This window comes from Scylla paramamosain, chromosome 19, assembly GCF_035594125.1.
Source record: "Scylla paramamosain isolate STU-SP2022 chromosome 19, ASM3559412v1, whole genome shotgun sequence".
NCBI lineage: Eukaryota > Metazoa > Arthropoda > Malacostraca > Decapoda > Portunidae > Scylla > Scylla paramamosain.
In genome coordinates, this window is record NC_087169.1 from 17,531,091 (window position 1) to 17,542,582 (window position 11,492).

General features: G+C 38.8%; 1 protein-coding gene across 4 annotated transcripts in view; it reads left to right on the plus strand.

Moving 5' to 3' along the window:
- The window catches only part of LOC135109802 (sushi, von Willebrand factor type A, EGF and pentraxin domain-containing protein 1-like), a 38,105-nt gene extending 26,613 nt beyond the window's left edge, over positions 1 to 11,492 (plus strand). For 2 of the 4 annotated variants that reach the window (XM_064021478.1, XM_064021479.1), the window contains exons 38-52: positions 332 to 485; positions 609 to 767; positions 987 to 1,216; positions 1,689 to 1,881; positions 3,124 to 3,343; positions 3,839 to 4,049; positions 4,446 to 4,596; positions 4,764 to 4,937; positions 5,341 to 5,526; positions 5,849 to 5,947; positions 6,534 to 6,704; positions 8,076 to 8,171; positions 9,261 to 9,356; positions 10,145 to 10,238; positions 10,386 to 11,492. In XM_064021478.1, the coding sequence (XP_063877548.1) occupies positions 332 to 485; positions 609 to 767; positions 987 to 1,216; positions 1,689 to 1,881; positions 3,124 to 3,343; positions 3,839 to 4,049; positions 4,446 to 4,596; positions 4,764 to 4,937; positions 5,341 to 5,526; positions 5,849 to 5,947; positions 6,534 to 6,704; positions 8,076 to 8,171; positions 9,261 to 9,356; positions 10,145 to 10,238; positions 10,386 to 10,488 (2,337 nt within the window). In that variant the 3' untranslated portion in view covers positions 10,489 to 11,492. The remainder of the gene's footprint in view (positions 1 to 331; positions 486 to 608; positions 768 to 986; positions 1,217 to 1,688; positions 1,882 to 3,123; positions 3,344 to 3,838; positions 4,050 to 4,445; positions 4,597 to 4,763; positions 4,938 to 5,340; positions 5,527 to 5,848; positions 5,948 to 6,533; positions 6,705 to 8,075; positions 8,172 to 9,260; positions 9,357 to 10,144; positions 10,239 to 10,385) is intronic. The other 2 variants (XM_064021480.1, XM_064021481.1) reach the window with 2 other exon arrangements.

Consider the following 11,492-nt stretch of genomic DNA (forward strand, 5'->3'; position numbering starts at 1 on the left):
ATAATCCTTATCAGAGCATAAAGCATTTCAAAATATGCAGGGAAATACAAAGCTGTTAATCCAAAAGAGGGGACCTGCATCAGATTTTATCATTTCTTATACCAGGCATCCCTATAGCACTTCTAAAGTGCTATAGGGAGCATGACCATGCAGTGGGTCATCTGCTTTGAATATTGTGGTGGTCATAAGTTGAGTAACACTCACTTTCACTGTGCTTTCAGTTGTTAATAATCTGCGTATATGACAAAGATTAAAGATCAGGGAAAGAAGCTTAACACAGTGGGAGTAATTATTTGACTACTGACCATATCTATACCTTCCCCGTCCTTAGGTAACATTCCAGTGTGAGCGAGGTTATCGTCTGGAAGGGCCAGAATGGAGTACATGTGTGCAGTCTGGAAGATGGACAGCTGATGCACCTTTGTGTGAGCCTGTCTTGTGCCCCGATCCTGCCTCTAGTCCAAATGGATACCTTGTGGAGGAAGGTGAGACTGCTGTAACTCTAGCGTATCAGTAAAATTGTATCACCTGTAGAATTCTATTATAAAGCCAAAAAGTTACACATCTTAATAATTACCAGTGTGTTTTAAGTGATTCTCTTTATTCAGAAGAGACTGCTGTAGAAGAGGAAGTCAAGGAAGACGTGGATAATGAAGTAGAAACCTTTAGTTTGTTCCCACGACAATATGAACCAAAGAACAAGAAAAAAGGCAAAAAGGGTAAAAAAAAGAAGAACAGGAAAAAGCTAAGTAGGATGGTGAAAAAAGGTAAGAATAACCAATACCCATCAAGGACCTGGATGTGGTTTTTTAAGTATCAGTCTTGATATGGTTGATTTTTTACTGTTATTAAATGATATTTTAGTCTTAGTGTTACAATTAGCAGTTTATACTACTCAGTACTTCCTCCTGTCACCTGCACTTTACATATATTGGAATTTAAGAATGATTAAGGTCTAGATATAGCAGGTATGTTTCTTCTGTCAGAATACAGAGTAGATGCTGAAGTCAACTGGGCCTGTGATGAAGGTTTTGAAGCCAAGGGATTGACAAAGGCTGTGTGTCTTGAGTCTGGAAGATGGTCAACTGAGCCTCCTCGTTGCCGGCGTGTGTCATGTGGGCCTCCAAGTCTACCTGATAATGCTTTTGTTGATGCAGTGACCTTTGTCTATGGAAGCACTGCTAACTATACCTGTCGTGTTGGATATGTCATGCAGGTAAGGTTAATGCTAGCTCTTATTGTTGCTTTCATGCTTTCTCTCTCTCTCTCTCTCTCTCTCTCTCTCTCTCTCTCTCTCTCTCTCTCTCTCTCTCTCTCTCTCTCTCTCTCTCTCTCTCTCTCTCTCTCTCTCTCTCTGTGGCTAACTAGCACACTAGATAGTTTGGTTTGAAGGATTTGTTTCATCTTATTTTCCAATTTATTTTAATGAATACTTTTGAAAATGAGGCTGGGAGGATATTTCAGCTATTACTGTGATTAAGACTCTTGTTCATGCACTGCAACATCACACTTTTATGAATATTAAAGGAATTTTAGTATTCCTGAAGTTAATATGATTTTATATCAATTTTTATGACTTCACTTGACAAATTTGAGCAATGCGTGCAGTGACATCAGCTGTTTTAACGTCTGTTGTGTTTAGTGGAAAATTTGTGAAAGCATTTTTTATATCATACTGTATTTGTCAGGGAGAAGGAGTGCTTCATTGTGAAGCTGATGGCACCTGGAGCTCTGAGGCACCCACCTGCACCCCAGTGTTGTGTGGACATCCCTCCATTCCTCTCAATATCAGCACACACTTCACCGTGGCAGAGCATGGCCTGAAGTATGGCTACAGCTCCACCGTGACTTATTCCTGTGCTGCTGGCTATGAGCTTCAAGGTGCTGAAACAGTGGTGGTGCATTTCATGAATTACTTACTTTTCCTATTATATTATCTTCTCTGAATATGCTTTATAGTTGTAGGGGAACTGGTACTAACTTTTCATTGTATTTTCTGTAAATGGTGTGAAGGTAAGTACATATATTGCCTTACTTTTTATTTATTTGTTGATGGATTTTGTTAGATGAAGTTGTTTAGAAGATATTGTGCTGGCTTACCCAGTTATATTAGAAAATCCCGTCAGAAAAACTCAGCTCACCTATCAGGTGAACTCAACTCGTAAAAATGAAAACTAGAAATATCTGCAAACAAATCCAAACAATCCAGCTGGGTTCTACTAATGGAAAAGATAATGGTTAATGATTTATTTAGTTTACTTTGGAAAAAATGCACAAAAGAATATAAAAAACATAAAGAAATAACTTACCTCAAACAGGAAAACCCTAAAGTTATACCAGGCCTATTAAGGATGCCCCTACCAACTCCCACTGTAGCTAGTGACAAAGAGACGACGGCTACCTGTAGCTAAACCTGTTGATGTGAGAACCTCAGTGGTTCATCTGTGAGGTGGCAAAGTGTGGTGGGTGGAACCTAGTAGTGCTGGTTCTGCTGGTCCTCAAGACAGTGGCCAGAATGCCCCTGCAACAGAAAGAGGTCAGGTGGCAGTGGCTTGGTGTCCCTAGCACAGCATTGGGCAGTGGGTGAGGGTGGAAGCTGGCCATGGTGGAGCTGCAGCTACTCTGTCCTGAGTTGTCCACAATATGGCACCATATGCCACCAAACGAGCTGTGTCTGCTGGAAGATTTGGGGACACTGGGGTGACCACATGGACTGTGCAGGAGATAGGAGAATGGAGATCTGCTTGGTGGGAAAGCTGAAGCTAGAAAGGATGTTGGATGCCCACATAAGGTCCAGCATCAGTGTTTTCCTCTGCTGCAAGCTTGCACTAGTTTATATAACCTATCTTACATCCTCGTTGACCTGGTTTTGTGAACAATATCACAGATAATCCTTCCATGAGTGAAATTCCACTTGGTCACAAAACAGAAATGTAAAGCACACTTGGTTTAAATGAAAAGAGTGGTGTGGAGTGGGAAGATTTTCAGGAAACTAATACAAATTGTCCCCTACACCCCGAAACCATAATACAAAATAAAGAGAGACAGAGATCAGGATGAGAATAACAAGTATTACTAATGACAATGAAGAATACCTAAACTAATCCTTCCCCACACCTGCAGGAGGAGAGTATCAGGTGTGTGAGGCAGATGGGACATGGCATGGTGCTGTCCCAACCTGTGTGGAAATGATCTGTGATGCTCCTCCCATCCTGCCACATGGTAAGGGGCTCCTGAATGAGGGAACATGGCCCCAAGTTGCCAGTCTTACCTGCAACTATGGCTACAACCTGACTGGAGATACCAAGGTCTTCTGCCGTCAGGGTCATTGGATGGACTTCAAGTGAGTGTCTCAGCAGTGGAATGTAATGCCATTACTGTCACTGTAATTGTAATAAGTGAAGTGCCTTGTGTTTGAAGGTGAAGTCAAACCAAAATTAGTCAGTTCTTGCCTTTTGGTGACTTGCCCTGAGCATTTGTTCTAATGTGGAATACTTCAAGTTTAGGTGTGTGCCATGGTGTATTTCTGCAAGTTAGCTTTCAGTATAGCAAAATTGGAATTAAAAGAAAGTAAGAGTTCAAGGACAATGTTCTTTGTATTTAGTGAAGTTGATGTAAACTGAAGCATATGATTAACAATATGTATATAATATTATTCACATGAAAGTTATATCAATAGATGGTTCATTTAAATTATCCATTGTCTTTCAGTTTTGTTTTCATGATTCTGGACAATGTTCATGATTACTGCGGAAATATGATGTGCTTAAAATTATGAATACTATACTGTATGTGAAGTGTAAGGTAATATCTAGTTATTGTATTACGTTGCACTCAGCACCACGTGTGAGCCCGTGAACTGCTTTGAGCCTGAAGTGCCACCTTACGGGAAGATCACTGCCAAGCACTTCAGTTTTGGAAGCATTGCCAATTACTCCTGTATGCATGGCTACATGTTGGTGGGCAACCCATCTGTGGAGTGTGATTCAGATAGTACCTGGAAGGGCGAGATCCCAGTGTGTCTGCCAGTTGACTGTGGTGCCTTAGAGGTAACTGGAAGCACCTTACTAGTTTTGGATGAAATATACTGATAGTGAATTACTTTTGAACATTTCTGTTGAAGTTTAAACAATGGAAACTGATAGAGAATACAGTACTAGATTATTTGTTGGAATGGATTTCATTGATCTTTTTTTTATTAGATTCAGATAATTTAATATTACAAGTCTCTTCATGCCTTTCAGTGTAGTGTGTGTTTTGTTTGGACCAGAAAATTCTTAGAAACACTTAGCTATTTTAGGTGTTTCTTTTGACATTGATAATAAGTTACATGTACCATCTATTTTCTTTAACTTGTATCAAGAATATAACAAGAGGCCAATTGTTCTACACAAAGCAACTCCTGAAATATTGTATAAGTCAGTAATCAAGAAATGTTTCTGTAGATTCCTAGCAATGGAAGGCTGGACTACTTTTCCACCGTGCTGCACTCCAAGGCATGGTATTACTGCAATGCAGGATATCAAATCTTTGGGGAAGCAGTCAGGACCTGCACTGCTAACGCTACCTGGAGTGGAAATGATCCCCAGTGTTTCCGTGAGTGCTCCTTCCCCCTTGTCTGTAGCTGTTGTGTTCTTAAAGGAAGAGGTGGTCACAGCAGTAATAAAGAGAAATTACCTGTTACATCTTAATACATTGTTATTAATATATATGTAGAACAGGACAAGAATGTATTGCAAGTTAATATTATTGTGTGTTTGCAGGAAAGGATTGTGGAGAGATGAAGGCTCCCAAGAATGGGTATGCAATGGGTATTGGGACTCAGTACGGGGAGGAGGTCAGGTTCATGTGTGAGGAAGGTTACTTGCTGCAGGGAGAAGCTTTGGTTACTTGCCAGGCCTCAGGAGAATGGTCAGCACTCACGCCAACCTGCCAGCGTGAGTGTGCTAGCTGTCATCATCACCATTTCATTTAATGGCATTATTTTTTTTCATTTAGGATTGAATGTGAGTGAGAGAAATAATTTTTAGAACATATGATGTCTTACATGAATTTGTAAATCTTTCAGGCAATGTGATATAAATGTTGGCTTTATTGAATGCATGGAGTGCTAGCTTTTATTAGTCTCCATCATGTAAGTAGATGTTAAAGACCTTTTAGTAATGCAGTACCATAAACTCATGTTTAATCTGAGCATTTATTGATTTCACTTCACACATATTATTATAATACCAACAGGCCAGACATTAAGGACTACTGCATTTAATCTATGCACAACATCAGCCAAATTTTTATAAACACATACACCTCTAATATATCTCATGACTTGATGCTGTACAGCTGTGAATTGCGGACACCCTCCTGCACCACCCAACATGGCCAGCCTGTCTTACTCCCTCACCTCCCCCAAAGTGTATGAGGACCGAATTTTCTACTCCTGTCTGGATGGATTTATCATGCGTGGTGACCTAAGCTCCACCTGCCAGGAGAATGGCCAGTGGTCCCGTGTTAGAGGGAAATGTTCCAGTAAGTATTATTAATTTTGTGGTCTTACTCTTAATTTCATGGTATTCTATGTCTGGTTGTCTGTCTGCTGTTTATATATCTTGGGAGGCTTTCCAGTAGCTGCATAGATAAAAAAAATTGTTGTCTATGAAAAAACAAGTGCATGTATGTGTCTGATCAGGCTTTTCAGTAGCAACAAGGACTGAAGAAATTGTAGCCAATGAGAAGAAAAGTGTGCATAGAATTTTTTGTAATCATGTAAGAATATTAATAAACATTGATCTTTTGCAACTACATTTAGTCATGCCTGTGTTTACTTAGCTAGCTTGTTTGATTTTGGCAGGAGTGTCATGTGGAAGACCAAGAGTGAACACTGAAGGCATTGTGATCATTGGGAGGTCATTCTACTACAAGGATAGAGTGAGATATCGCTGTCCTCCAGGTGAGGCTGGGATGTGAGAATTTACATAATAACCCCATATTTCTGTTGTTTGGATTATAATTTTTGTCAATATCAGGTTGTAGGTGCAAGCACCACATCATATTGTCATGCTTCTATGTTGCATGATCTTTTTTTTGCTTTCCTAGATTTCCAAAAGGCACTTGTAGGTTCAAGAGAATATGATGAACTTTATTAACCTTACATATTCTTTCTTCTATTCTTGTTGTCTCATATTCTTCCTTCTTTCCTATTTCATCTCTTCTTGGTGTTTTTGCCCTGGTAAATTGTCCTACTTGAGGAGTTGTGAAGTAGTGATCTCCATTGAACAGCACTTTCACTTTATGGTATAAATGCCAGAGCCGTCTCATGTAGGTCACCTGGTCTTTGCAATCTCCTTATTTTTCTTATATTTTAATGTATACCAGGTTGGGGTCCCCCTTAAAGAAAGAAAGCTTAAACAAGACACCATATATTGCAGTTTTCTATGAAATGACAAAATTTGAATTAATTAACTGCATTAGATGACAACTTTTTACTTTGTTTCATAATGCATTGTAATGATTAATGTTTCTTCCTCTCGGGTTAGGCAAGGTCAATAACGGATCATCAGTACTGACCTGCCTGGATGATGGGTCATGGTCAGAGGATCCATCCTGTGTTTCCAACTGTGGGCGTCGCTGCCTCAATGGGGGTGTGTGTCTTACCAACCACGTGTGTTCCTGTCGCCCGGGTTATGTTGGGGACCACTGCCAGTATGGTACGTTCATTTCCTGACTCCCTTATTGTCTACCTCGTTACTTCTTTTACAGAGTCAAATACTCTTTGCCCTTTCATCTTCCTTGATTACAAATATGTATTTATCCTTTGTACTACCATTACTCTATTGTCTCCTTTTATTCTTTTTCCTAAGAGGATGATAATGAGGAAGAGGAATATCATTATCACCCCCATCATTATCATAATGCCGGTGCTTAACTCTCCCAAGAACATCCAAAGAGTGACAAAATTGCCCTTAGATGCTGCCCATTAATAACCTCACTGCAAACCACATCATATTTTGTCATCTGCTCTTTTTCCTCACAAACAAGTCTCTCTCTCTCTCTCTCTCTCTCTCTCTCTCTCTCTCTCTCTCTCTCTCTCTCTCTCTCTCTCTCTCTCTCTCTCTCTCTCTCTCTCTCTCTCTCTCTCTCTCTCTCTCTCTCTCTCTCTCTCTCTCTCTCTCTCTCTCTCTCTCTCTCTCTCTCTCTCTCTCTCTCTCTCTCTCTCATATACCTTAATTAACTTTACTCTCTTAAATAGTCTGTCTTCATCAGTTTTATGAATATACCCTCATGTATATATGTAAGCCCAGGTACTTCATAGTTCTTTGTGAAGTTTCTTCTTTTTCTGTTGTGTTTCACTCTGTCACTTCATCTACTTTATTATCCTTTTGCCTTTCCACTGTATGGACCGTCATTATTACTGCTGACCAAAAATAGACCCGTTTTCTCCATTATTTGAGTGTCATACCTAGAATTTCAAAGTATATAATTTTACATTTAATAGCAAAACACTCATGGGTGACTGAAATCCATTAGGGCCTTGGTGATCATCTTGATTTGATTGATAAGGTGTTGAATTGGTTCTGTAAGTATCCTGACAGAGGTTGGATCCCCAGTGAAAGCCTCATATGGCCAGTTTCCCCCATCTTTAGATCAATTTCTCAGTGTTTCCATGATGCTCCAAGACAGGCCATCACACACATCTTATGAACCCTTGGCAGCATTCTCTTGATTCATTCTTTCTCTAACATTATTAACCAAACTCAAGTTTAAAATAGTGTGTGTATAATTCATGTATGTAAAGTCTGTCATCTCATGGTTATCTCATGGAACTTTAAGGGACTAATCACATAAGTGCTTTTTTTCATGTAAGAGAGATACTGGCCAACAAAAAATAAAGAAATGGGCTCACTGAGGTGCCAACCACTAAAATAAAAAAAAAGAGCCAAGAGGATTATCTAAAATTGGAGAAGTGTCTTTAATTTTGGATGAATTTTGGCTTAATTTCCACTTGATCCACACTTCACAGTAACACAATACACCCATTATATAGTACAAGGTAAGTGACTCGCTCTCCTATCAAACAGCTCAGTGTATCGCTCCGTGTCTGAATGGAGGTACCTGCATTGCCCCATACAAGTGCAGCTGCCAAGATGGCTACACTGGCAACCGTTGCCAGACGCGTGAGTCACAGTTTGGTGGAGAATGCTCGTGTGTTCATTAATTCTTTGCTGGGAAGCAGCCGTGTGCTGATCATGCTGTGTTCCCACATTCCCCTCTGCGTCACAAATAACCGTGTCATTGTTGTTACTGTAGATGCTGCTGGTGATGCTCTTTATTAATTACTCTCACACACATCTAAAGGTTAATTGCAGGTGGAAAGAGGGTATAAGTCAGTGTTTAATTGGTTACTTATTTGTGTATTGTTATATCCAAAGCCTGAGAAAAGTAAAAATCCTGTGATTAACCTTTAAAAATGTGTTTGTGTACATATATGGCATTTTTACTAGCTTACCATCATGCACACTATATTAATACAGAATTTTTTTACTCTTTAATCTATTATGATACTTTTTAAAATTTTCATTTAGAAATTTACACATGAAAACCTTATTTTTGTGAATCAGATTGCAACATACAGGCTTAATATTTAGATTTATCCAAGAGACTATGGTATATTTATATTATTTTAATATCATAAAGAACTGCTGATATCTTGTTGAGCTGAAGTCACCCTAGCAGCCACAAAGGTGCATGTCCCATAGCTTACCATCACCTGCCTTGACTCACTTCACAAGACAAGTGAATCAATTAGAGTGTGCACACTTTGAAAACAATACTTATAAGTAAGAGAATGTTGGTGCATTCTGTGGTATTACTCAAAATACTTTGATGTGTTTTAACTCATAATGTTGACTCATGCAAAAAAATTATCTTAAGTTTTCTTTCAATGACTAAGAAAAAGATTTCTTATTGATTACATATACCCATATATATAATCAGTCTTCACTAATAGGTCACAAAGAAATATTTCTTGATCTAGATATAAGAAGTGCATCTTACCTTATTCATCTAACAGAAGTTTCTAACCCAAATAATTGACATGCAAGTGTTCTATTATTAGTCTTACCACTCCACCCTCCCTCCCTAGCTGCCTACCAAGCCTGGCTGCCCCAGTTGTGTTCCCTGCTGTCCCTGGTACCATCTGTAGTGGCTCTCACTCAGGTGCTTCATCATTGCCCGCACTAACCACCACTAATGCTCCCTGACAGCTCTTTGTCCGCTGCCGTGCCTGCATGGTGGCGTCTGCACCAGTCCCCACCGCTGCACCTGCCTTCCTGGATATTCTGGGTACCGTTGTGAGAAGAGTGAGTCTGGATGGGCTTTTCTGTGCCCCTGATCTGGTCTCGTATCTGGGCCAGGATGCACAAACACAGAGTAGCTTTTTTGTCTGTTCCTTTACTATTTTTTTTGCTTTCTGTCTTTACTTGGTTGTCTGTTCTCTTATTACCTACATTTTTTTTCCTGTCTCTACTTTGCCATTTGTTTCCTGTCAGCATGTTTCGCTCTTCACTTCCCTATGAGTCCCAGGCAGTCTTAAGTTACTGCCTATAAACATGCACATTTACACATCCTCTCACTACCTGCCTGGTTTGTTAATGGTACCACCATGTACATTTCTTATGTAGTAAGTGTTTTGTGCATCCAGCCCCGGGTATCTTAGTCTCTAAAGTACTTAATTCAGCAGCTGTTCACAATTGCCAGAATGGCTTATTGTATGTCATATTATTGATGCTTATCTTCTGTAAGCTTCACTTTATTTGTTGTCTCAAGCTTTTCATTCATATTAAGTCACTGCTTAGCAGTATGTATCCTATTGTACTTGAGTGTTATGTAAGTGAACATATTATTATAATGGTAATGTTGATTCTTGCCATGTTAAAGAGTATAGCATCTAAAAAATATTTCAAAGCTTGATTCTCAGAAACTTCCATGTTCTTCTGATAAAGAAAATGTACAGAGATTCTCCATTTCAAGGGTGTATTTTGTCTGAGTTGCAAAATTATCTTCAGACTTGAGAATTTGCTTTAAAATTGATAAGTATGGTTTGCCATTCACAGCTTCACCAGATATTCTGCACTGGCTTTCATTTCAGCTGTGTGTGAGGGTGGATGCGGTTATGGTGGCAAGTGTATCGGCCCCAATGTATGTCACTGCGGTGATGGAAGTGTTGCACCATCCTGCCATGAGTAAGTTCTCTGTTTTTTTGTTTTTGTTCCAGTTACTATGGTGAATAAGCTTGTAAATGAAAGAAACTATGTAAAATCATAAACTTTCATAATGTCTGTACACTGATTCATATATTTGGTAAATTCATGCATGCTTTTTATTGACAGTGACTATGAGTATGACTACAGCTATTATGGAGACTATGATCAGGATAGCACCATCTTGGAAGCACCAGACCTTGAGGATGTGGGCTACATCACAGTAGCTTAGTGTGGACCCTTCTCACTGACCAGACCATTGAAATCAATGGCATTTATTTATTTATATACAAACAAGGTAGGTTAGGTAAAGGAAGTATCAGAAATCTAATGTTTATGCAGTACAGTTCAAGGATAAGGAAGAATTAAAATACACATTCTGGTAACTGCTTTTTGATGTCCCTTTTAGTGAAGACTGTAAGGCACAGAATGGAGAAAAGATTGATTCAAAGTGACTTGTGAAGGCTACCATGGGTGTGCTATGCTGAGTGAGATGATAACATTAGACATATGCAATGTTCCCTGATTTTCCCTGTTGAATGCACTCCATGTTTCTCAGACCCAGGCCAGGATCACACACACAACCTGCCACCTGCTTTGTGGAGCTGTGATGTGCTGCCCCTGTGGTACTTTGTGTGGTAGAAACTGGAAGTATATTGATGAAGAGAGAAATTACAGATTATTTTCTCTAATATCAATCTGCCTAGTTAAAAGATGTATGACAAAGCTAATATTTAATGAGGCACTATACAAAATGAAAATAATGAGGTAGATGAAATAGACATCATATTTATTATGAAATTTTTTGAGAATTACTGAGTGAGATTATATACATATGCAATAAATGTAATGTATGTGAAGAACCTATATATTTTTATTTGCCATTTTGTTACAAAGTTATTTTAATTTACAGAGGTGATTAGATCAAGGTTGTTGACAGATGTCATTGTTCTTATTGAATTTCTTGCTTTACTAAAAGAAGCCTGAATGACTTTTATATTTCTGGAATTACTTGTGTCAAATTTTCTACACTAATTGCCACACAGGCAAGATGTCTGGATAGAGAAACTTGTTATATTAAACCAAAAAAATCCCATGTATATAGTATTGATATGTAGTAAAAAAAATCATGTATAGTAGAGTAGTGGTTAGACTTCATAGAGTAGCTCAGTGATGTGATTTTTATAATGAACCAGAATTTATAACTTAAGAAATGATAAAGATATGTTTCATGAA